Here is a 27,166-nt window from a genome sequence, read left to right as displayed (position 1 = left end):
GTTTATTTTTGTGTATGGTGTAAGTTGGTGGTCTAGTTTCATTTTCTTGCATATATCTGTCCAGTTTTCCCAGCACCATTTATTGAAGAGACTATCTTGGCTCCATTGTATGTTCTTGCCTCCTTTGTCAAATATTAATTGAGCATATTGGTTCGGGCCGATTTCTGGGGTCTCTATTCTATTCCATTGATCTATATGCCTATTCTTGTGCCAGTACCAGGCAGTTTTGAGAACAGTGGCTTTGTAATACAACTTGATATCTGGTATTGAGATCCCACCTACTTTGTTCTTTTTCAGGATTGCTGCAGCTATTCGGGGTCTTTTTTTATTCCAGATGAATTTTTGGAGAGTTCGTTCTAGATCTCTGAAGTATGCCGTTGGTATTTTAATGGGAAGTGCGTTGAATTTATAGATTGCTTTGGGTAGTATGGACATTTTAATGATGTTTATTCTACCAATCCATGAACACGGTATGTTCTTCCATCTGTTTATGTCTTCCTCTATCTCTTTTTTCAACGTCCTGTAGTTTTCTGAGTAGAGGTCTTTTACCTCTTTAGTTAAGTTTATTCCTAGGTAGCTTAATTTTTTTGGTGCGATGGTAAACGGGATTGTTTTTATAATCTCTCTTTCTGAAAGTTCACTATTGGTGTATAGAAATGCCTCAGATTTCTTGGGGTTAATTTTGTATCCTGCTACATTGCCAAATTCATGTATTAAGTTTAGTAGCTTTTTGATGGAATCTCTAGGGTTTTGTATGTATAATATCATGTCATCTGCAAATAAGGACAGTTTTACTTCCTCTTTTCCAATTTGGATGCCTTTTATTTCTTCTTCTTGCCGAATTGCAATGGCTAACACTTCCAGTACTATGTTGAACAGGAGTGGTGAGAGGGGGCATCCCTGTCTTGTTCCTGTTCTTAGGGGAAATGGTGTTAGTTTTTGTCCGTTGAGTATGATGTTGGCTGTGGGCCTGTCATATATGGCTTTTATTATGTTGAGGTATGATCCTTCTACTCCCACCTTGCTGAGAGTTTTTATCAAAAATGGGTGTTGAATTTTGTCAAATGCTTTTTCTGCATCAATTGATATGACCATGTGGTTTTTTTCTTTCAATTTGTTTATGTGATGTATCACGTTTATTGATTTGCGGATATTGTACCATCCTTGCATCCCTGGGATAAATCCTACTTGGTCATGGTGTATGATCTTTCTGATGTACTGCTGGATCCGATTTGCTAAGATTTTGTTGAGGATTTTGGCATCTATGTTCATGAGGGATATTGGCCTGTAATTCTCTTTCATTGTGTTGTCTTAACCTGGTTTTGGTATTAGGGTGATGCTGGCTTCATAGAATGAGCTTGGAAGTGTTCCTTCCTCTTGAATTTTTTGTAGTAGTCTGAGGAGGGTAGGTTTTAGTTCTTCCTTGAATGTTTGGTAAAACTCCCCTGTGAAGCCATCTGGTCCTGGGCTTTTGTTTGCTGGAAGCTTTTTGATGGCTGCTTCAATTTCTTCCATAGTTATTGGCCTGTTGAGATTTTTAGATTCTTCCTGATTGAGTTTTGGAATGTTGTGTTTTTCTAGGAATTTGTCCATTTCCTCCAGGTTGTCTAGTTTGTTGGAGTAGAGCTGTCCATAGTATTTTTTAACAATCATTTGTATTTCTGTGGGGTCTGTTGTTATTTTGCCTCTATCGTTTCTGATTTTATTTATTTGGGTCCTCTCTCTCTGCTTCTTGGTGAGTCTGGCTAGAGGTTTGTCAATCTTGTTTATCCTTTCAAAGAACCAGCTCTTGGTTTCGTTGATTTTCTGTATTGTTTTTTTGGTCTCTATGTCATTTATTTCTGCTCTAATCTTTATTATCTCCTTCCTTCTGCTCACTCTGGGGTTTTCTTGTTGCTCTCTTTCTAATTCTTTGAGTTGTAGAGTTAGATGATTTACTACCATTTTTTCTTGTTTTTTGAGATAGGCCTATAGAGCTATAAACTTCCCTCTCAGGACTGCTTTCATTGTGTCCCATAGGTTTTGGATTGTTGTGTTTTCATTGTCATTAGTTTCCAGGATGTTTTTAATTTCTTCTTTGATCTCATTGGTAACCCAATCAATATTTAATAGCATGCTATTCAGCTTCCAGGTGTTTGAGTATTTTGGGTTGTTTTTATTGTAGTTTATTTCTAGTATTATGCCATCGTGGTCTGCGAAGATGCTTTTTATGATTTCAATCTTCTTGAATTTGGGGATACTTTGCTTGTGACCCAATATGTGGTCTATTTTTGAAGATGTACCATGAGCACCTGAGAAGAACGTATATACCCTGGCTTTGGGGTGAAGTGTTCTGAAGATGTCTATTAAGTCCATCTGATCTAGTGAGTCATTTAGGATTGCTGTATCTTTGCTGATTGTTTGTCTATAGGACTTATCCAGTGCTGTCAATGGTGTATTAAAGTCCCCTACTATGATTGTATTGTTGTCGATCTCTCCTTTGATATCTTCCAGGAGTTTTTTTATGAATTTGGGTGCTCCTACATTGGGTGCATATATGTTTACCAGGGTTATATCTTCTTGTTGTATTGATCCCTTTAATATTATGAAGTGGCCTTCCTTATCTCTTGTTAAGGCCTTCACTTTGAGGTCTATTTTGTCCGATATAAGTATTGCTACCCCAGCTTTCTTTTCCTTTCCATTTGCCTGAAAGATATTTTTCCATCCTTTCACTTTCAGTCTGTGTGAGTCCCTTCTAATGAGGTGGGTTTCTTGTAGACAGCAGATGTATGGGTCATGTTTTTGAGTGGCTAATTTTTTAAATTGGAAATATATATTTGTTTTATTATAAAGAAGAGCTGGAATCCATAAAGTATAATGCTCAAATTTGGCAAGTTAACAGAGTCATCACAACTAAGACAAATCATTCCCATTGTCCTTTCCACTAAAGCTCACAATTCCAATGCAGTTATTAAAAACATTAAGTGGATGATTGTCCTCGCCGGTTTTGCTCAGTGGTCAGGGCGTCGGCCCTAGGACTGAAGGGTTTGATTTCGATTCCTGGTCAAGGGTATGTACCTCTGTTGCAGGCTCCATCTCCAGCCCCCGGTTGGGTCACGTGTGGGAGGCAACAAATTGATGTGTCTTTCTCATATCGGTATTCTTTCTGTCTCTTCCTCTCCCTTCCACTCCAAAAAAATCAATGGAAAAAAATATCCTTGGGTGAGGATTAGCAACAGCAACAAAAAAAAGCATTCAGTGGATGGTAGAGGAGAACGCTGTGGTGATCTATCCATAGCGAGACTCCTCTCCACCCCTACCTAACTTGTCCATGATAAAGCAGGGCAGGAGCTCCCAAGCTGTGCCACACACTCAAGTCACCAGGTTGAAACCCGGTTACAACAAGATTCATTAAAAAGGTTATATTCTAATATCATGATTTTAGAAAGCAATTGATTTTTTCACATTCTTTGAAAGATAACCATTGAATACTGCAATCAGAATTCGATCAGACCCAGAAAACAGGGCCCACGTGATACACATTTATTTGGCCTAGGAGATATTTAATAAAACTCACCTTTGCTTCAAGTTATGAATTGTTAAGTTTACATAAAAATCTATTGTTTGGAAGAAACCTGGATATATTAATGGGACAAATACGTGGTGTGGCAGATAAAGTACTGGGGTAGAAATTATAAGTCATAGTACACTCCTGTCACTGCCACCTACGAATTTTATGAAACCAGGACAAGTCATTTCTCTGAAACTGGAAAAAATAATGCCTACTTCCCTGTGGCATGAGTGGGGATCATTCCCTGATGATGATAAGACATTGCGTACGTGCAGGGTAGTACTGCTCTTTTTGGTCTGGGAAGAGGGGGGATAATATGAAGGGAGACCCATGCCAACTAGAAAGAGGTAACACTGGAAGATGCTGACCTGGTCAACAATGTTTCTGATAAAACTTTTGTAGATCTGAAGACTTGCTGGATCTCTTTTGACTGTGTTATCGTTATTTCCCCTCTCAGCTACAATTTCACACATTCCCTTTTTGCTTTGTCTATGCGTTCGATTGGTCAGATAATGACCAAAGCGAGCCATTCAAGGATTTTTTTGGCAACTTTACACACACACACACACACACACACACACACAACTGGCCTTGAAGGAAAGAAATTTTCCAATTTTAAAATAATTATATCTGAGCCTGGTCAGAGTGGCTCAGGTAGTTAGTTGAGCATCATCCTGTGCACTGAAAGGTTGCCGATTCCAGGTCAGGGCACATACCTGGGATTCAGGTTCTATTGCTGGTCCGGCGTGAATGATTCCCTCTCACATTCGCTCTCTCTCTATGTCTCTTCCACCTCTCCCTCCCGCTTCCTCTTTCTAAGCATGCCCTTGGGTGAGGACTAAAATAAATAAATAAATAAATAAATAAATAAATAAATAAATAAATAAATAAATTAGTTAATTAATTAGAATTTTAAATTAGTTTAAAAATAAAGGAATTTCAGAACTGAAAACATTCCACTTACCCTTTGCTATTATATTCTGAATTCATAACTCTATAGTTACCACAAGACCATAAAATCTTAAAAGCAATAAAAATACAGACACATTATTCTGCAATTAGTAATGTATTTCCCTTTATTCTCAAAATCCAAACCCTCATGCACCAAGGAATAACCAATGAAATTACATCTCATTTTATGCCATAAACAAGTTTTAAACACATACATTAAAATAAAGGCTACCCAGACACTGGGGTGGTGGGTACTTGCTCTCAGGGGTGGGAGTGGCTGGAGGGGGGGTCAATCAGGAAAAAAGAAGACATATAATACTTTAAACAAAAATAAATAAATAAATAAATAAATAAATAAAGGCTAAGTTTAAATAATATGCTCTGACTAATTTCTCCTCCAATACAAATTTCAATTTCAATTTATAAAACTAGAAAATATCAAAATTTTAGTTGTTTTAAGATCAAAATATTGTATAGTAGAAAATAAAATTTTAAGTTTTCATGTTACTTTTTTACTTTAAATTATTCAAAATTTTGTCTCTACTTATGTATATTAATAAAATGACCAATATTTCCTGATTCATGTACACAGGCCCAAAGGCTTACAGTTAACGTATAAAACAGAAACCTCCCTCTCTCCCTCCCTCCTTCCCCAACCGCCTCACACGTACACACCCCTACCTTTCTTTGGGGCTATAATAAAAAAACACCTCATTGCCCGCTAGTGAAAATGGCCAATCATATGACTATGATACCATCAAATGCAGTGCTTCACAACCACCACAATGTAGGATTGACATATGACATTTATAAAATGTCAGCACCCCTCCCCCAATTTTTACAGCCTATTCCCCAGTAGGATTTCACAATGTAAAATGAACTAAAGGCAACCTGTGTGCTCATTAGCTTTGCCACTTCTGATCTGTTATGTCTATTGACAATGAACCACTGTAATATCAAAGTGCAGGTGTAAAAAATAATAAGGCAACTGCTTGTGTAACAAAAATCTCACTAACTGAGAATTCATAATAAATATGCAAGGAGGCAGTTTTTTACTCATTGAAACTGTGGCATGGTATATCAAACGTAAAACCCAAGAAAGTGTTTTGACATGCTAAACTCAATTAAATTTTTTTTTCATGACTATCAACACAGAGAGAGGCTCAGTAACTTATTTGTGAATGCAAAAGATGATTATGCAAGTACCAATGGAAAGATCCAAAGATATCAAGAGATTCAGACAGTGCCAGAAGCAAAGATAATGTCTAACTCTGCAATCACTTTTAATTTTAATAAGTGATAGCATGTCACACTGAAAATTATTTTAGTAAACTTAAAAGCTGCTCTAGACACGTTCTGCCTATTGGAAGCCTATACGCACTAGTACCTCTCCATGAACCATGCATGCCCCATCTCCCTAATAGCCCCAGGATCTTAATGCTTAAAACATCCATAAAGGGGAAATCTTAAATTGTTAATAAAGCACAATAGTGATAACAATTTGAATAATGTATATAATATATATATGACCATATGACAGGTTTTATTTAGAGATAAAAAATAGGAATATGAGATTCAATTGACAGTTTATTTCCTAGAAAAGTTAATTACATCACTAATTCCCCAAATCAAGAATATGTTTATATTTTATTGCCTTTCAGAGTCATCCAAACCAAAAGTATACAACTATAACTACAAAATCCTGAACTTAGAAGATGATAAATACATTGGAAAAGAATCTGTTTGGTTTTTATATGCCCTCATCATTTAAGAATTAACAAAGTGATTTAGTATAATGAATTGTCTAGGAAATTCCAGAACCATATAAAAATGCTATGGAAGTAACAGTCATATTTTTTCACATGAGTGAAATGTCCCATTAAATAGAACTTTCACAGCATGTTAAGAATCCTGACCAGGTTGGTAGGTTTACTATTAAATTCTATCCTTGTAGTCACCCAGCCTTCAGTTAAACTTGGAAATAAAGCTACTTAAACTCATTCCTTCTCAGTGATCTTTAATGGATCACTGAGAAAATACAGAGATATTAAAGAGAACTTATCAAGATGTCATTAACAATACTGATATTAATTAATCTTGAAGTATGGATATTGCAGCCATCACTCCTCTCCATAAGAATGGTAATTGCCTTAATAATAAGAGAAGAAAGCATGATAGAAAGAACACACAGTCCTGGTTTTCAAACTTTAGTATGCATCCAAATCATCTTCAGAGAGTTATTATATAGACACCAAGGCATCCTGATTAGGTACCTCCTGGGCTGGGCTTGGGTTTATGTATCTGTAACCATCTCTACAGGTCACTCTGATCAATACCAACACTTGCTACCCTTTCCCTCAAGATGCTGATAAAGAATTTAATATGATCTTCTCAGGTCAATTTTCTAAAAACTTGTAGTCTGCATTCCCTTGTTCATCCCTTATAATATTTAAGTGTAATCTTCCTTTTTTGCATAAATAAAGGTAAGTGTAGAGGGCTATGGTTTAGGAAAATGAAGAAAAGCATAAAAAGTACTCCATTTAGAATACAGTATATTTTTAACGGCCTTCGCTCTTCCTTGTGCCTGACGGTGCCTCTTCTCACTTTCATCTTGGCTCCTGATTATGGTCCCTTCACTAACTCAACCTTGTTAGTCTGATGCATGATGGTCCTTCAACTGCTATGGTTAACAGCTCAAAGTTCAAAAATGCTAATGACCATCCTTGTAAATTTTTGCCCGTTCTGAACCAGAGTCCATCCTCCAAATTCCAGCTCAAGTTCCACTTCATTCTGGATTAGACTCTTTCCCCTACCGAAAAGAGATACTTTCTTCTTCTGGATCCTCGTACAATCTCCATTTGGGGCTTAATACATGATATATTATATTTTCATTAAATTAAATTTTTTTCTGCCAAATACAGTGACATTGAAAGCAGGATCTCCCCACTCCCAATTTTTAAATTTCCTTTAGTTCTTTTTGGAAATCATACTTTCAGGAAATCCTTATTGATTGGGATTATAGAGTTACTTCTTTAGGAGGTATACTAAGAATCAAACTGCTGTTGGTAGACTAAAAAAGCTACAGGATCAAAGAGGATGTGCCTCTTTCACTACAGATAAGCAAGGGTTTAATCATTTCATGGTAGAGTGATAGGAGATTTTAAAGGTTTTTTCAATGTTAAATCTTTCAGCATCACCACAACACAGAAAAATTCAGGTGTTACTCATCCTATATAATAAAGAGCTAATATGCAAATGGTCATCACACCATCACGCTGTAACCGCTCAGACACTCAACACTGGGGAGAGGGGAATGGGGACCAGCCAGGCACAAATGAGCTCACAAGAAAGGAATGGGGACCAGCCAGGCTGTGGCCTGGGAGGGGGACAAGCCGCCCACCCCATGGTCCTGGTCACCAGTGCTTGTGTCTGTGGCCCGAGAGAGGGACAAGCCACCCGCCCCATGGTTCTGGGAGCCTGCGGCTACAGCCTGGGTGAAGCTGGCCCAGGTACTGGGTGACTGTGGCCAGCCAGAGGGAGGGAAACCCGGGTCCAGGGTGCCTGTGACCGGCCAGAGGAGGGAATCTTGGATCCCGGGTGCGGGCCAAGGCAGAGACGGTTAGGTGATCAGGCAGGCAGGTGAGCGGTTAGGAGCCAGTGGTCCCAGATTGCAAGAGGCAGTCGGACATCCCCTGAGGTGTCCTGGATTGGAGAGGGTGCAGGCTGGGCTGAAGGACCCCCCCTCCAAATTTTGTGCACTGGACCTCTAGTAGTAAAGTAAAATTAAATCTGAAAAACATTCATGGAGTGTTTCTGCAAAGGGCAAGATACTCTGACCTCAGGTACTGGAGGGATAGTCACTCCTTCAGAACCTAACAGAGTGCTTTATATCTCTCATACTGGGAATTTCTTTTCTATTCTAAAACTAATTTAAGTAAGAATTTAAGCACCTGTGTGAGAGAGAATGATTAGCCGCAGCCTCTTCTTTTAAGTAGCTTTGAATCTAGTAGTATTGGTTTCAAAGATCAAGCAGCCACCCAGTTTATTGGATGAAGTAAAAGGGAAGTTAGTAAAATTCCAGAAGGAAAATGAAATTTATTATGATACTATATAAAGCATAAACTTCCCTGATGAATACAAAGAATGCTTATGTTTCAAGATGGGATTATTTATTCTTTATTTGTTCAGCCAGTAAACATCAGAGTGAATACCCGTATTTATTCACTCATTCAACCAACACGTGAGTGCTTGGCTTTGTGCCGTGTTTCCTTCAATCTGGCCTGTAATAGATCTGGGTTCTCAAGCTTAAGCAGCCTTTTGGCCATCCCTTTTTTTGGTGGGATGGTGTTGCATGAAAATCTTTTCTATTGAGGCTCTTCTCTGATTCCCACAGAGAGAAGTCTTTACCATGGACCATGCCACTGACATTGGACTTAAAGGCAACATACACCATACCAGCAAATATCCAACTGAAAGCTTAAAACTGGCCACTTCCATTCTCAACCACAACTAGGGCTCTCTCCATTCACTCTGCTCTGGTCATGTTCTTGCATTCTTTCCATTCATTACTCTCACCACTGTATTTAGGCTCCTTTTTGGTATAGACAATAATGCTTTATGTTGTATCATCCTCAGCAGTTAGCATAGTGCTCTGTACAAAGCTATTCACTAAATTCTAGTTAAGATGGTGAAAAAATTTAACTGAAAACATGGTTCTACATGTGGTTGTTTTAGAGACTATAGTGTGGGATATAAAGATGCATAAGACATAGTTCTGCTCCCCAGGAATTCCCATTGTAGCTGAGGAGATAAAACACATTCTTAAATAACTATAATACAACGTATGAAGTGATGAGGGTCAGAGAAGTGGTGCTGAGGAAGGGCTAGGAGCGTAAGAGGAGGAAGAGATTGCTTCCAGCTGCTCAGCGTCCTGTGTTCGGCAGTAAGGATTGTGGGATAAGAGACATAGTGCTGCAACTGGATATACAAACTCACTGATGGGGTGAAATGAACGCACAGTTTCTGGTTAAATAACAACTGAATGATGCACATATCAAATCCAAAATGAGTGGGGTACTCTGCTACGCTGTCTTCATGTGAGAGATTTTCCTGGTGCAGGGGTGTCTGGGAAAGGCTTCACGGGACACTCAGCATCCAACGCTCCACAATGGACAGAATGACTAGATTAAAAAGGGGGATTTGAGACATAGGATGTCTCAGAAAGGAAGCTGAAAAAAAGAAGATGCTATGCAGTTGTTTCTTTGTAAAAATCAACCAGCTGGAGCCTGAGTTATGGCTCATCAGTTCCTTCCAATGAACCCTAAATAAGGAGAGGCAAGGAGAGTGGGCGAAGCCCCTTGTGGTATAAACAGCAGAGAAGGCTCCAGTTGCTGTTAGTGGACAAATACCCTTGGATGTCATTAGGCTTTGACTAGGGCGCATGATGGTGTGCCCTCTGCTCCCTTGATCCTGCCACCTCATACGAATCTGTTAAAGGCATCTTCCTATATTTAACTCACTTCTGACCTCTGACTCTTGTACCAGATAATTGACATAGTATTGTGTTAAACATTTATGAAACTGGATAGAAGAGTCCTTTCTCATGAAGGATTAAAAAATGCAATAAAAGAACTCGAAGAAAACTAGCTATGTATACCGAGGTAATACGTATCAGGAAAAATTCAAGGCATTCCTATTCCATCTTAAGAAAAAAATAGATAAAATGTATTTTCCCCTGTAAATGTTACACTTTGCTCATTACAGCTTCCAGATGATGAACCCTCCCATTTTCAGAATATTCTTCTCACTGAAATGGAATCAGATACTTCTCAATCTATCTTAGGCTCCAATTTTGAATGACTTTAAGATGAAGGCAAAATGTTTTTTTCCTCCTCAGTTTTATGTTTTGTTATTGAGATATTTGCAAATACCAGAGTTCTTACTGAGTTTAATAAATTTGTTTTTATATATGCCCTTTCTTCTAAGTAGATTTTTAAGCAATAAATTTTTGTTTATACTCAAATCATGTCATTATTTTTATTTTGAATGGACATAAAAATGTAAAAGTAACATGGTGGGAAAACAGTAGAACATGGTCAACTATTTAGCATACCAAAATAAATTATGTGAAAATAAAATTACTACAGAAGTAATTTTTCTTATCAACAAGCTGTAAGTATTACTAAGCTAAAGTTACCCCCAGAAATGAATGTAGTAAAAATAATCTGACAAATTATTGAATAAGAAATGCTTACAAACTCTATTCTAGAGTTCTAACAATTAGGAAAGATTTTCAAAATCCATTACATATAATATATAATGAAAGCTTCTAGTTTTGTTTTGAAAAGCTCCTTGTCATTTGCTTATTTCATCAGAAAAATCAGACAACCATAAGATTTTTATAATGGGTTCCTTAATTGCACTTAATATGACTAACTATAGATGGAATACACATAACATCCATGTATTTATACCAAAATATGCAAACTGTGGTGCATATTAAAATAATGCAGCACCTACTTTTGTTTTGTAAAATTGTAGAACATTTGTAAATAGCAAGGGTGACCTCCAGTGTGCAATAGGTTTATGCCATTGCATTTTTTCAGTAACAGAAAATGTGCATTGGCCTGCTCCAATTCTCTTAGAGTGCTGAAGATAAAGGAAAGGGAATTTTCTGAGTCAAAATGAGTTTGTAAGTTCAAAGCCATTGCTTTGTTTGTTTGTTTGCTTTTTTTTTTTTTTTAAAGCTTATGATGTTGCTTAGTATCTGAAAAAAGCAAAAACCATGGAAAAAGAATGTATGGCCAATAAAAGTAAGAAAACTATTTTTTACATATATATGCTCTGATTAGGACTTATATTCATTAAAGCTTTAAAGAATAAGCTGAATTTACATCTTAGTGAAAATACCAAAAGGGCATTCTTTAAGTGCGACACACTGCCATGCAAACAGTGAACCCACCTGATAAAATTTCCATACACTGTTACCAACACTTACATCAAATGACAAACTACCACCACCAAAAATCAAACTTAAAAAGCTTTTTAGAAAGTCTTCAAGATCAGAAGCTCTTCACTGTAGATAAAATTTCTTTTTTATGGAAAGCTAATGGCTTGCCACATTGTATTATATAATTTCTATTTGCCTCTAATCTCAACACAATAAAAACTATTCACATGAAAAGAAAAAGCGTGATGCTTTCCTTGCAAGCCAATCCAGCGTCACTCGCTGCATCTTTTACACTGCAGATAATACAAATCATCCAGAACTATCAGGGAATTTTTCTCTGCAGATTTTATTTTCATTTCTTTACTTGGCAAACAACCTAAACTTTGGGGAAATGAGGTTTCTTTTCAAAGGATTTTGTTAGTAAAACATAAGTTCTGCCTTAGCAAACCAGACCACACAAAAGATCTAATTATATGGGTGCCCACCAGAGCTCCTGCCTGTCAGAGTCAGTGTCACTCAAGCTCTGCCACTCTTTCCATTAGGCCTCTCTGCTTTCAAAGGTCCAGGCCAGGATGGTAAAATTTGCTTGAGGCTGACTCTTGGCATAAAAGGTATAAGGCGGAAAATGAATGGCTTTTTATGAATATTTATAATAATCAGTGTGAACTTCTTAAGTTCCTAGACAGGGAAAAGTGTACATAACTGCATGTGATCAGGTTTGTTTATATAATGTATAATATACATGGTGTATGTGTATGTGCATCCCATGTTTATTACTAATAGAATATAATTAACGAATTATTTAAAATTCACATTGGTGATAATATCCTGTAATTTTAATAAAATTTGAAATTCCCAAGTATAACCTAAGGAACGATAATTATTCCTTTGGCCTTGTTATGATCTATCATGTCATGAGTCTGTGTGCTACCTGCTACGAAATGTTGGAGGCGGCCCTGACATGATGGACCCTAATGGTTCCAAAGGAGCCATTATCGTCTATTGTGTCAATATTTTGTGTGCTAAAGAGGATCCACAGAAGAGTTCTAAACCAGACCTTTGCATATCAGTCAGTAATGATGACTTAATCTATTATGTCAATAATATGTTATAAAAAAAATCCTTCTCTTGAATGTATACAGTCACAGTCTGTCTAGGCCTGTTTTGTCAATGACCCACTTAGATTATTTTTTGAGTACTCTTAGAAGACAGCATCTTTGAAATCTTGCTTGAATAATTTTTTTTTCATTTGAAAACTTTGTTTTTAAATATCCTTTTAAATGTGGCAAATTAATAGCATAAAAAAGATTGGATCAAAAATTAAATTCACATAAGCAAATTATTTCACCCTCCACTCAAGTCAAAGTATATTCTCTAGGGTCCTCCAAAACATTTTAGATAATTTTGTAAATAAAGAAGATACCTTTTACTTTTCTTAATGAAGGAAATCAATCAAAATTATCAGCAGCTTTGACCTTAATTCATGCCAATACAAGGGGCTCAGTATTGAAAATATATAAGTATTACATTCTGTAATCAAAGAAAAATTAAGGTCACATATGAGTCTATTTTTATTTTTGAAGATATCATAAATAATTTTACTTTTGAAAAAACGATTTTTAAAAAATGTATTAGGATTCTACTTTGAGACATCAATTTTGGAATGTTGATTATATCTTTAAATACTAACAATTATTAAGTGATACTTAAGAAAGCAGAGGTTATCTGTAAAATAATAGGTAAGCAAGAAAAAGCATGATAAAGTATTGTGTTATAGTCCAACTAACTTCTTTTAAAGCTACAGTTTAGGAAGAAGAGAGTAACTTTTATGGCTTAATAAGTTGACTGCTCATCCTAATTATTTGTTAAAAACCTGCACTGGCAAAATGCCAGCTATATTCATGCACCAACTTTAAGATCAAGAATTTTAAAAATAAGTATCAAATGCCTTACATTTAAAATAGGAGTTTTAACAAAATGTCTCCTTTTGTAATTATATACAAATAGATTAAGTATCATAAAAGGTGGATATAGTGCTTTTTTGTGTGTATTGACTTTTAAGAAATAGTTTCTCAGATGTGTCAGACATGCCTAGATTTTTGAGTAAGAGAATTTTTTTTTTTTTAAATCTTGGCACTGTTCTTATAAAGCAATGTTTTGGCAAAGTCGGCAAGTTCCTTAAATGAAGATCTTTTTTTTCCTCCCTTCTGAGTATCAGGAGACCGTTTTAATTCACTCACCAGCTAAATTCTCACAGGGACTGGTGTATATGGTAACATAGGAGCCAATATCCTAGCTATCAGTTTTCATACAGCCTGGCTGGACCTTTACGTTACGGCTGCCCCACATTTATTGTTCTTTCATTGCATCTGTCAGCATTTCCTGACAGCGCATTACGGAGCACATGGCCACAAAGTCAGTACCAATCAGCCCACGATCACGCAGATGTAAGTAGCAGACTATTGATAATAGACCTTACATCAGATCATCATGGTTTAAGCATAAAATTCTTAAGAGGCAGCAATCTCCCAGGAACTCCTACTTGCCTGTACCTATTACAAACCCTACAAACCAGTTTCTACACCCACCACCTACAACTTCTTCGAAAGAAAAAAGGGAGTATTAAACACACACCATACCATATAGCACCATGTAAAATGAAGCATAAAAGCAAAGATGGCAATTAATATAACTTTTGCTCTATCTCTTTAAAAACGTGCAGAAGTAATGCAGACTATCTCCCTTTACACTAATCAACACAGATACCCCTCCCCCCAAGCCCCACAACACACCTCTCATTGATAATAGCAGTTTTGTTGTGCTTTGGAAATGTCTTACTTCAAAAGCATTTCAACTTGATATGGCCATTTAACAAGAAAAGTGATAGAATTCACAGAGTACAGAGGTATGCTACACAAAACTCAAGGCACCATGTTAAAAACAAAGGCATCTAGTTTTTCCCAGACATAAATAATAAAACAAGACAGGAGTTGCATGCAAATTTAGTAACATAAAATTTAAGGTGATAAACAGAATGGAGGCTGGCCTCTGGTTTAGTATTCCTTAGTTATCACCATAATTGCCGCATGTCTGTCATCACTAGCAAGAGAAAAAAGTGTCTTTCTCAGCTGCTCCCCTGCTTGTTTTGTTCGCTGTATTCTTGTAAAGTGGGAGAAAATAAGTGTCATTTAATGAATAGTGCTATTCTTTGTCTGACAGCTTCATATCTGTTAGGTGTAGGAGGCCTAGTACTTTCTTTTTCTGATAATGTTTTTGACAGTGTGCTAAATTCCTCCCCCAAAAGGCCGGCGTGTATATTCTGCTAAAAGGGGCTTCATCTATCCTGAATGGGTGCCCTCTTTTAACCCCCTTCAGCTTCTGTTCTTACATTAATTGAGCTGATCAGATTGAGCATATGAATTTGTCTTTGATGTATTCGTATGTTTAGTTGATGTTGCTCTCTCATTGGCAGCGGACAGAGCTCACAGACAAATAGGACTGTTGCCATGGTAACAGGCAATAGCTAGGGATCTCTTGAAAAATATTTTTTTTTTCAAAATTCAAACTAGAAAATTCTCACTGGATATGGTTCTCAGTCCTAAACGTGTCATATCTAATGATGAATGCAATTAGGAATCCCACCAGTGTTTTAAATAATAAATTAGCCTAATTTTCTAGGCCTGGCATGATGACATACAAATACTAAAAAGGCGTCTTCTTTTTTAAAATCCATGACAAAGGACTTATTAATGACTTTTGTTCTTAGGATTTCAAATTAAAACGGATGGTAGGCTAATGATAGTGCTTTCTATCTGCTGAAAACCAGAGGCCTAGAGGTAAACTTATTATTATTTCTTTTAAAGAAAATACTTCAAGCTGCTCTGATATTTGGTTATTTCATAAAAAAAGCAGGTGTAGAAATCTTTCTGTAAATGTTGAAAGCTATAGCAGTTGGTAAATCTCAGTGGATAAAAAATGCCCATAGCCATTTTTAATTACTGAGCATGAAAAAAAGGATGGATGGTAAACATAAGTTTTATAGATCACTATCATCTAACAATGGCAGTCTTCAAATTCTTATTATTTTACTTGAAACACAAGGCAAAAATAGAAATACTTGAGTATATGATATAAATTGTAATTATTTTTGAAACTTAATTTATTCACAAATATACAACCCAAGTTATATTATTGTTTCCCCAATGCGGGGCTCAGGGAACAATGAAATTCAATGTACAGTGGACAGTTTCAAGGATCTGACCTAATGTGCAATCGCATTATAAGAGGATTATTAAAAGCAAGATGGATATTTCTATTCTGTAAACTATTTTTTAGCATATTTCAATTATTAGGTACCTGTTACTAGGTTATATGTCAAAATGCAGAATTTAGCCTTTTGATATTAACTGGCAATGGTACTACTTTCTTTAATTTTGAGTTAAAACAATCAATTTAATAAGATCAAACAAATCCATGTATATTGTGGGTTTGTCTGAGAAAATCAATCTTACTCAAACTTTAAAATGTCAGCACACAAATTAAATCCAAATGGAAATGAGTGTCTATAATACATGAGTATTCCCTTGTTAAATATGACTTTATATCTGTACATATTAAATAAAAAGTTTGTGTTTAGAGCAAAAGATAAAAAAAGCTAAGCCTATATTAGCAATTACTAATTTCTACTCTTCTATTATAACTGCCTACATAATACTTTTGTTACTATGATCTAAATAATATATGACAAATTATAAGTTTTATTCTAGGTTATGTTACTAAACCAGTTGCAATATTACTTTTTTTTCTCAAAAATTGAAGTGTAGTATTTTCTAAAATACCAAAAGAAAAGAAAAAAGGCTTCCTTGTTACATGGAAAACTGCAGGGGACTAGCAAAGGACATCTATGCTTCTATTGATAAGCGAACATTTCTTCCCTGTTCGATTTCATAAAAAAAACCCACAGTGAAGACAGTAAATCCAAATCAACGTCTAGTTCCCATGAGAAGTGGTGGCCTCCTGAAGCTCTCCTGGAGGGTGAGCCCATACCTGGGCGGTCCGGGCATACATGTCACCTCACCTGGCTATCTTAAGGGTCATATAGAAACAGTCCACTCTGAGGAAGGGGGATGTACTCTTCTTCCAAAATAAGGCTTTAGCTGTTTTTCTAAGTTAATGAAGTATATCTTCCTTGAATTCTTTCAAAGAGGATAACAATTTTTAAAAGTTTCCTTGATTTTTTTTTTAAATTCAAGGTAATTAAGTCTTATCACAGGAAAGCCAAAAAATACCTTGAAAGCTTCCCTTTATCCCCAAAGCTAACCACTCTAAAAAAAAAAAAAAAGTGCCACCTTAAAGTTAATAATTGGTTATGCTTCTGTTCAGACCTCTTTATATTAAAACCATTTTGAAAGCACCTCGTTTCATTTCTCCTCTACCTTATGACCATGATAAAAAGTCATATGAGAAAGGAAAAAGAGAACAGAAAAGTTTTTCTATTTCTTTTTCCTATTCCTAAATTAGACAGTAAGACGGGTAAAGTAGTTGTTTCACCTCTCTATCATCAACGGCCACAACCCCGACGCAGGGAGGAAATAGATTCAGGTGGTTCCTTCCCCCACAGTCTAAAAGCGTGGAAGGCACAACCCTCCATGTCTCACATGGGGTGGGAGAAACTTCCTTGATGTGACTAAAGATACAGAAGCGGTAGTGCCTACTCCTCACCGGAGCACCATATTGTCATGCTGGGTTGTAAAAGGAAAGCCTTGCCCATAAGTGTTTAAAATATTTTGAAAATACAAAGCATGATGAAGTCAGTTTCTTGTCTTGCTCAGCACTGCACAGATCTACTCCAAATGCAGAGTGGCTCGCTGACTGGTGCTCAAGGCTTAAATCAGCCCCAGAGGCATCCGGTAAGCCAAAATGAAAGCTAAACATGTTGCCACTTAAACCTATGCCGCATTCCACAACACAGGGATGTAACTTAAAGACAATTTACCTCGGAAAATATAAGGCAGCACAGAGCAGTGAAAAGAGACCTAGAGTTGGAGTTGAAATGACAAGGTCAGACATTTCTCACTAGCACCCAGACCTTAAGTGACCTTCCTGAGCCATTACGTCTTCATTTATAAAATAGGGATTTCTTAATATCAGCCCTCCTACCAGGATATTGTGCAGTGAAAGTGAGATAACAGATGCGAATGTGCTTTAAAATATCTATACATTGTATTTGAATCCTATTTTCTCTATATTCCAAAAAGTGTGAACCAAGCAGATTAATTTTTTCCATGTAAGTTACATTTTTCCTTAAAATCTTCAAATGTACACTCAATCATAACTAACTTAGTTTTATAATATATTACATTAAATTATAAAAAATTAATTTTTAAGATGTTAGTATGGAAAGTGTTTTCTTTAGAAAGTATTTAACTTAAAAATGTCTAATTCCTATATGCCATTTTTGTTTCTGTGTTGGAATATTCTTTTGAATTCATAAATTTATAAAGTAAGAGAAATTAGAGATAGTCCAAGGCAAAAAATAAATGTTCTATGATTCAATAAATTCTACTTAAATAAAACTAATAGTAATCGAAAATAATTTATTTTGATATAAAATTTTAGTTTTCACATTTCTGAAAATGATTACCTGAATTATCTATTAGATTTATCATTACTAATTATGTGTATTATAGATTATACATAAAACATGTGTGCTATATCTATGTACATATAACAAATATAAAATATGGCAAGATGGCTATAAATACAGAAAGCAGTCCCTCAAATATAAATTATATTTTGAAACTTTATTAGTAAGTAAACTGCTTATTAAAACAATATATTTTATCATAGAAACAACATTAATATGATATGGTGGTCCCCAACTACCTCAGAAAAAAAATCCATTTGACCCATAATTTACCACAAGATTAATAACCAAGCATGGAGACTTTGCTGTAGAAAATACACATCTGCCCTTGCTGGTGACTCCAGACTCTCCCACCAACCATTGTGGAGTTGCAAAGAGAGGGTGCTACAATGGCCTGGGCTCTGACAGCACAGAGAGCAGATGCCAGTTTAGAGGAAGAACCAAACTCAAATGACCAGGACAGGAATAAAAATGAAGGCAGAGAGTAGATATCCTATTTTCTGGCATATAAGAAAGGGTTAGCAAATATTGGCCAAAATATATTAAACAGAAGAACTAAGCAGGCTGGGACCTGTGGGAGGTGCAGTAGGTGGAAGAATTAGGACAGGCCTTGCAATTGCGGCGCTGCAGCAGCCTTGGTAGGGGAAGCAAGAGGAAAGGCTGAAGAGGAATGTTTCCTTCCTGACGGTGCCCATTTTTTGCTCCCACAAAGTTTGTCTGGGGTTAATCCTATATCCGCCCAAGAGAAAAATGAGGAGCATCATGAGGAACCTGGGTATAAGAAAGGTGCATTTCTGTGGATGGCAGTACTTGAGTTGGTACTGAGGGAGAAAAGAAAGGGAACAAGTCAAAGTGCGGTGACTGAAAAGGAGAGACAGGGGTCCCCCAAAGCCATGGGCTGTCTGTGAACATTTGTGATCTAAGTGACAAAGGCAAGGGCTCAAGGGAGATGGATAGTGGCCCTTGACCACTCCCTCTGCTCTCTGAGAGCCTCACTTGACTCTCAGGACACCACATTCTCCTGTTTTTCTCTCCTCCACTGACCATTTCTTCACCACTGACCTAATTGGATCTTCCTCCTCCCAACTTCTCAATGTTAAAGTGCCCTGGGCCTCAGATCTCAATCAAAATGATGTTAATCAGTTCCATCATGTCTTATAAATAACCTCTGAACTATGATCATGACCACAATAACTTCAACTCCAATCTCTCCTTTGAGTTCCATATTACCATATCCTATATCCATCTCCTACTTTTCCTAGATGTCTTAAAGGCAACTCAGATGCACTATGTAAATTCTTGATCACCCCCCAACCCCAAAACACAATCTTCTTCCATGTTTCCTCATCTAATAAACCACACCCTTATTCACACAGTTGTTTGTGCCAATAGCCTTGGAAATATCCTTGATTTGTTCCTCTCACAACTCATACTTAATCCAACAGCAATCCTCAATTTCTATTTTTATATGGTTTAACTCAGTATCTTCAAAATAGAGGAAAAGGCCAACCACTTCCTAAATTCTCCATCAATCTAATTCCATGTAAACTATTTTTGCAGCATTCTAATTTTTCTTTTACACCCCGTTCATCCTTACATTCTCTTCTTCTCATAGCAATCAGAACAATGTTTTAAAAGTATAGGTCACACTACTACTCTTCAAGCTCAATACTCTCCAGTGACTTCTTATCACACAAAATGAAAGCATTCCTATGTGATCTGGTCTCTGATTGCTTCTTTGCCCTCCTCTCCTTTCTCTCTCCCCTCACTCATTTAGCTCCAGTCATAATGATCTTCTTGCTCTTCCTACACCATTTGGAGCTTGTTTCTGTCTCTGAACAGAATGAAATGTGCTGTCTCATGTGCTCTTCCCCAGAAATATCCATAGCTTCTCCCTGAGGTCAAATACACTGCCGGGAGCCAGTCCATCCTTGCTGTTTCAAGGGAGCTGGCATATATAGCATACGGTTCTTAATATGTTTGCTCACCTTCTTGGCGCTGTGTTTTAACCAAAGTCACCTCTCCGAGAAAGGTTGAATCCCCAGGTAGGGATTTTCCCCTGAAGTTAGGGAGGGAATAAAACCCCTCAACTAAGTGCCAGGCGGGTAATTAATCCCTTTAACTACGAACAACCATGCTTAAACTACATAATCTTTTCTCCCTGGAATGGAGATAAGAAACGCCCTAACCTTTGTAATAGAGATTGATAGGATTGAATCAACTGGTATAAATACAGTTGTAACAAGACAGAAACAGACAGAACTCAGAACACAGAACTGAGAACACAGGGCTTGGAAGACAGGACCAAGAGAGACAGAGCCTAGGCACAGAACCTACACAGAACGTTCTCTAGAGACAGAAGAACTTCGCTGGCGAGAGCATGCCGGAGGATCCTGGAGAGGGACTGGCCTCGGAGCCTAGAGACAGAGCCTAGCGGGAGAACATGGCAAGGGATCCTGGACTGAACCTGACTACAGAGATTGGCAGGAGAACCTGACTGGAACCTGGACACTGAACCTGACTGGAGAGCCTGGACAGAACCTGGCTGGAGAACCTAGCGAGGGAACATGGCTACAGAACCTCGCTGGAGATCCGAAGCAGAACCTCTCTGGAGATCGGGGCTAGAGATCCTGGCTAGGCTGCTGATCAACTGAACCCTGTCTCCGTCGGAGCCTGGCGAGAGAGCATGGCAGGGATCCTGGACTGAACCTGACTGCGGAGATTGGCAAGAGAACCTGACCAGAACCTGGCCACCAAATCTGGCTGGAGAAGTCTCTGTGTCATTCCTTCTTCGCCGACTCCGTCCACACCTTTGGGGACCCCTGGATCTGCTGGGGCTGGACCCCGGCAATACACTTTCTCATAGATTCCTTCCCTGGCTACCCTTCCTGCCCATCTAAAAGAGTCACCTACCCTCCATACCCATCTATGCTTTAATTTATATCATAGCCTTTACTACTACCTGACATTATTTTATATATTCATCAGTTTACTATCTACTCTATCATTTGAGTGTAAACTTGCTCTTTACTGCCCCACTCTGAGCCTAAAATAGTCCTGATCCAGAAGGTACTCAGTACATGTATGTTAATTGTTCATTTTGACACAATGGAAAAAATAGTAGTTAACTCATATCAACACATAAAAATCATGTTTTATAGAGGAAAAAATGCTATGCTGCATAGCTTTTATTATTTATTTATTTATTATTATTATTTTTTGCTACATAGCTTTTACTCTATCTTTCAAAAATGATTTGCATGATTTTTCTTATAGTCATTTTCAAAACCAGTTGAATTTTTCAAAAGCAGTTAAGACCTTTCCCCCCTCTCTTTATTAAGGTATTGCATATGTGTTCTTATCCCCCCATTGCCCCCCCACCCCCTAACTCATGCCCTCACCCCCCTGGTGTCTGTGTCCATTGGTTAGGCTTATATGCATGCATACAAGTTCTTTGGTTGATCTCTCCCTCTTACTCCCACCCTCCCCTAACTTCCCTTTGAGGTTTGATGGTATGATAGATGCTTCTCTGTCTCTGGATCTGTTTTTGTTCATCAGTTCAAAGTAAGTACTTTTTAGTATTATATGCTAGGAGAAGAAAAAATGAAAAGACTGACAAATTCTTTACTCTTATATTTTTAAAATGTGTTCTGAGATTTAACAAGTAATTATATAACTATTCCTAAAAAGATTTTGTTAAATAATTTACTCCTTGACAGTGTGTGTCACAGTGTTTCACACTATATCTGGACTTATGAATGAAAATGTAAGTGTACTAGAAATTCTAAGCGTAGGTAAAATAGAAATCCCAAGGGTAAAGAATTTATCTATATTAATGAGTTAATTAACAAAGTTATTGACTATCTATGAGAAGTTTTCTAAATAAATGCTAAAATCTTTCAAGAATTATAAAAGTGAGCATTAATTTTATTTATTTATACCATGAATTTAAAATTAATGGCATGAATACTACTAAAAAAAAAAGCTAATAGAAAGTGCTTACTTTGTGTCAGGTACTATTTGTAATCTTTTATTTGATAAATTCTCCTACTCCTAACAATTCCAAAATAGCTCCATTATACAGATGAAAACATTAAGGCATGGAAAGGTTGGCTGTGCAAACCTAGAAGGTGGCAGAGCTAAGAATTGAACCTAAGTGATTTGGCTCCAGAGCAAGTAAAATTAGCTGCCATGGAATTATATTACAGGCTGTTTGCTCATGATTCTGCCAGCAAAGTGTATTTATGTTAGCAAAACAGAGGTTCTTTAAATGTAAACTGAAATGTGTATAATGCCTAGAAAAGATTTTATCATACAAATTAGGTTACAAATGATTGCAACTTATAAAAGTCCATTATTAAATTTGTTTCTTACTCTAAATTCCAAACAAACTATGGACATCTTACCAAAACACACATATTATTTAAAATTGGTTTCTACATAATTTGAACAGGTCAAAAGCCACAGAAAAAAAATTCAAGAAGCATGTTAATGATGAATCCTGTTCTTGGGTCTTAAAAGACTAGAATTTTGTTGCCTTTTCCCCTAATTTCTAGCAACTTTAAGTTTGTTCTTATTGAAAAGGAGAAATAATAGATCTAAAATATTTCAGGCTATAAAACCCCTTTCAGAACAGGATACTACATATACAAAAAAAACATAAGAAGCACAGATTTCTTAACCATCTACCTTTCAAAATTTTAAATTTCTGTGTCATAAATATGTTCTCTGTACATAGCCAACATGCAAACTAAAAAATCTGCAATAATTTAGAGGGTGTTAAAACAACCTAAACTTAAGGTTACCTATACAGGATGTCCCCAAAAATGTATACAAACTTTGAATAGTTATTAATTCCAATGGGTTAATCTGAAAGGAAATCTGAAACGAAAGAAACATCAGTTGAGCTATTAGCTGTTAAAGTATATATACATTTTTTTGACACCTATATATTAACTAACTGCCAGATAAGGCCATCATCTAATTAACTACATAAGCTAATAATTTCAAAAATCACTATAAACTTCCTATATGCTATTGCCCAACACTGCATTCTACAGGCATGCCTTGCACTCCAGCTGTAGCTGTAAAATTACTGAAACTGTAATTCTCTTAATATTTAAATAATATATTAAAATTTAATTTTCAGCACCTGGAAGAATCTGTTTGTGTGCCAGCAAATGAGATAGCTGAGCCTGGAGCTCCTAATCATATGGGACTCAAAAACAACCTATCACAAATAATTACTAAGCTAGAGCAGCTGTAGTCACCACAGTAGTCATTTAAAAATCAGGTCAAAGTTGCTTGAGCTTGTCTCCATTTTCAAGATACTGTGTGCATAAATTCTATAATGTTTATCTTTTTATATTTTCTGCATTTTTTCAATTATTTATTTTTACTGGTAATGGTAGACTGGGGTGGAAGGAAGAGTAAGGGCATCTTGTGAATATATACATATATATGTATATATATTTAAATATATATATATTAAGTTGGGCATGTTAAAATAAATTAAACTGATTTCTCAGATTCTTTAGATGACCGAAATAATTTTCTGGTCCAAAACCATATGTATTTGTTAAATCTGTCTATAGGAAAGACTATACATTCTGTAAATATGCAAACAAAAAACAAGAAAGTATTTTCATTGCTGTATATATATATGGCTTTCCACACACATTGTGTGTGGATAAAACAGGTCTAAGTATAATACACACATATGTCATTAATAAGAAGTTCTTCAATGTATTCTCTCTATATATTTTTCAAATCATGATGCCATATGGTCCATGTATAAAAGAAAATTTAAAGCTTTCCAATTATTAAATTGAACAAATTACTGGGGGAGGGGACCAGTGAATTGAAGAGTCAAAACATTTTATATTTTATACATTTTTACTTACACCTAAGAAAACAGAACATTTTAAAGGATGTCTGATATAGACATTATTCCTAAGTTCACAATCCTATCTCGTATTGGTAGGCATTACATGTCTCCTCTTCTATCTCTCAGCACTTCTAATATACTTATTGAGAAACAAAAACTCAGGAGAGCATGGGACATCTTGGGATTTTCCCCATCACTTTAGTGAGCTTCTCATTGCTTTACCCCAAAGCTCTAGATAAAAATATAATTATTTTAAAAAGTGCATTTAGTAAAAGGATGGCAATGGTAATAAACTACTCTCAAATAGAAATTAATTGCTTTGTGTTATTTTTAGATTTCATATTATTGGATATGACAAATGGTATAAATGTCTGTTTTTGGAAAGCATCAAATGACATCCTACACCTGACATTTCCAAAGGAAATAAAGATTTTTTATTAGAGGAAAAGATGGGGATAAAGGGATAGGGGAAAATGTACCAAGAATTCATACACTATTACCTTCAATCATTTTGATGCAAGTCATTCATACCACCACCATGCTAACAAGACATCCAATTTACTAAACAATGAATACTGAAAATACATTTAAAAGGTACAAATGACTGTCCAAAGAATGACACTGAAAAATATTAAGTAACAGCTCTACCTCAAGATAAGCCTCACCATTAAAGAGTTTTAATGAAGAGAGCCTTCAAAGGCTAAATCAGGAGGCATTGATTAGATTGCCTCTAACTTAGTGTTTTGACACCTTCGTCTTTCGTAGCATTATATTGTCTCTGTGCATCTCACAAAGGAAGCATTTTACTGGGCCCACACAAGAACAGGAGACAGCAATGCTTATAAAAGAGACTGTCAGGGTGTGAGCCAAAATGGGTCTCATTTGGATTTCAAGTGAAGGAAACTCCTAATGCATTTCATTACAATGTATGCGAACCTCTGAAAAGAAGGATGGATTGGGATTCTCATCCCTATTAATTTATTGAAATGGATTCAGTTTTTTTCTTGTATATCAAGAGAGACCATGTGTTTCAAGCAAGGTAACAATATTATAGTCCTAATAACCAAATATGCTATGATTCAGTAAGCCCTTCTGTGAGATAAAGAGGACGCAATTTTCCTGATAATTGGGATTTGAGTTTTCAAATAAATCCTACAATAGTATGGTTACAAATAAATATTCTTTGTTACTATCAGTTTTAAAGATATGATCAAGCTGCTATACAACACAGGGATTGATTCAGTCTTTGTTACCAGAACAGGCTTTTTACCATTCGAAATCCTATTTTCTTCCCTCACTACTGTCATTCACATATTGACTTTTTATTTCATTGAGGAATTGTGTGTACGATGTAATTAGGATAACACCAATGAAAGTCATATTTTATTAAAAGATAGTAAAAAGAGAATGAGACAAAGTCACAGCATTTAAAGTACTGTATTGTATATATACCTTCCTTCATAAGAATGTTCTAGTCATCAAAACACTCCTTAGGTAATTCATGGTTTAAATAAAGTACTTATATTTGGCTGATTCATCAACTTTATTAGAATGATACCCACCATTCAAAAAATTTAAGCCCATAACCACAGAGAAATGCCATGATCTAATGCTCTTAGACGTCCTAAATAATGTCGTAAACCCACAGGATTACAAATATAAGACATATGCTCTCATTGCTCTTTAACACCATTAACATTTAGAGATGATTGATTATGTTATACCAATAACGTTCAGTGAATTCAAAGCTGATCTATTTTTTATGTAAATCACACAACCTGCTAGTCAAATTAAAGGTTAAATATACATAAAGTCTTAGAATAAAATAGAGATCATCCTTCACACAGAACATGGACTCACGATAGACATACTCAAATGTAATGGGAACCACAGATTCACCGGTTGCTTACTAATTAAATCCAGAAAAACAGCATGAGAATGTCCTCCGTATGTTGTTATACATTTCATTCCAAATGGGAATAATATATCCACAGCTAAGTAGAATTACAAAATATAGCTAGAAAACACAATTGGAAATAAATGTACATTTACAAACTTGGAAAGAACCCTCTACAAACAAATTCATATTCATCATTTAAATTTTCCCATGGATGTGACTATAAAATAGGTGCAGTAAGAGTACATGTAAACCAAATACTCGGCTGTACTAGTATATATATACAATGTTGATTTGTGTGTGTGTGTGTGTGTGTGTGTGTGTGTATTCCTTAAGCAATAGAAAACTATAGACAAAAAATTCTAACAGCAAATCTCAATTAACTTTAGTATATGCTTATTTTTAATAAGTAAGTTTACACATCTCCCTGCAGTATATACAATAGAGGAATTTTTTGATGAATTGTAATTAAGTTAGAATGATGCATGTTTCTTATTTTTATCTTGACAGTTCTTGTATTCTCAAGCACAGCATATTATATACAAATATACAGCAGGTTACCTGTTGAATAATGTATTTTAAGTACTTAAAATTACTTGGAGTTGCCTAAGACCTGCACATGACTACATATGTTGGCCTTAATTTTCATCATTGCATTTCTTCAACTGAATATATTTTATAATCTACTTACAAAACTGTTAATATCAGATTTTTTCAGGACATAACAGAGGTAATAATACCATTGTTATGAAATAAACTTTATGACATTCTGAATAAAACTGACAAGTATAAAATTTGATATATAAATAAGAGATATACTTATGTTAATTCACCTTTTTAAAGATATTATGTGTTGCTCCGTTTTGGTTTTTTTTTTTGACAAGGCTTCCATTCATACTAGAGACATGTTAAAAAACACTATATTTTCTCTCAATAAGGAAAATTACTTTCCCCACTATCATGCCTGTTCTGTCTCAAAGAAAATCAATCATCAAATGCTTGCTTCCAAGTTTTACTTATTAAACTGCCAATTTGGCTCAGCAGAATTTAACTCAGCACCATTTCTTTCATTATTATAATTTTGTACATTTCATAAGATATCTTAAACTTAGAGGGTAGGAAAAGTTACAAAAGTTTATATGTATTTCTACACAGTATTTAATATTTATAGTTAAAATATAGTGGTTAAATGTAGTTCCAAACCATGTTGTTTTTTTTTTTAAAAAAAGAAAATATATATATTTCTGTGGTTTTTCAAAGTAATAAAGGACTGATTGATCCTACTG

General features: G+C 35.8%; 1 protein-coding gene across 3 annotated transcripts in view; it reads right to left on the bottom strand.

The window, feature by feature from the left end:
- Positions 1 to 27,166, bottom strand: part of KIAA0825 (KIAA0825 ortholog) — a 367,814-nt gene that overhangs the window by 122,596 nt on the left and 218,052 nt on the right. Inside the window, exon 21 of one of the 3 annotated variants that reach the window (XM_059694101.1) lies at positions 25,447 to 26,000. The exons of the other annotated variants lie outside the window; for them this stretch is intronic. Within the exon in view, the coding sequence (XP_059550084.1) occupies positions 25,988 to 26,000 (13 nt within the window). The 3' untranslated portion in view covers positions 25,447 to 25,987. Of the gene's footprint in view, positions 1 to 25,446; positions 26,001 to 27,166 lie in introns of those variants that run through there. 3 annotated transcript variants of the gene reach the window in all.

This window comes from Myotis daubentonii, chromosome 4 (genome assembly GCF_963259705.1).
Source record: "Myotis daubentonii chromosome 4, mMyoDau2.1, whole genome shotgun sequence".
In the NCBI taxonomy this organism is placed as follows: Eukaryota; Metazoa; Chordata; class Mammalia; order Chiroptera; family Vespertilionidae; genus Myotis; species Myotis daubentonii.
Note: the sequence above shows the minus strand (reverse complement) of the source record. Positions and strands in the feature narration are given on the sequence as shown.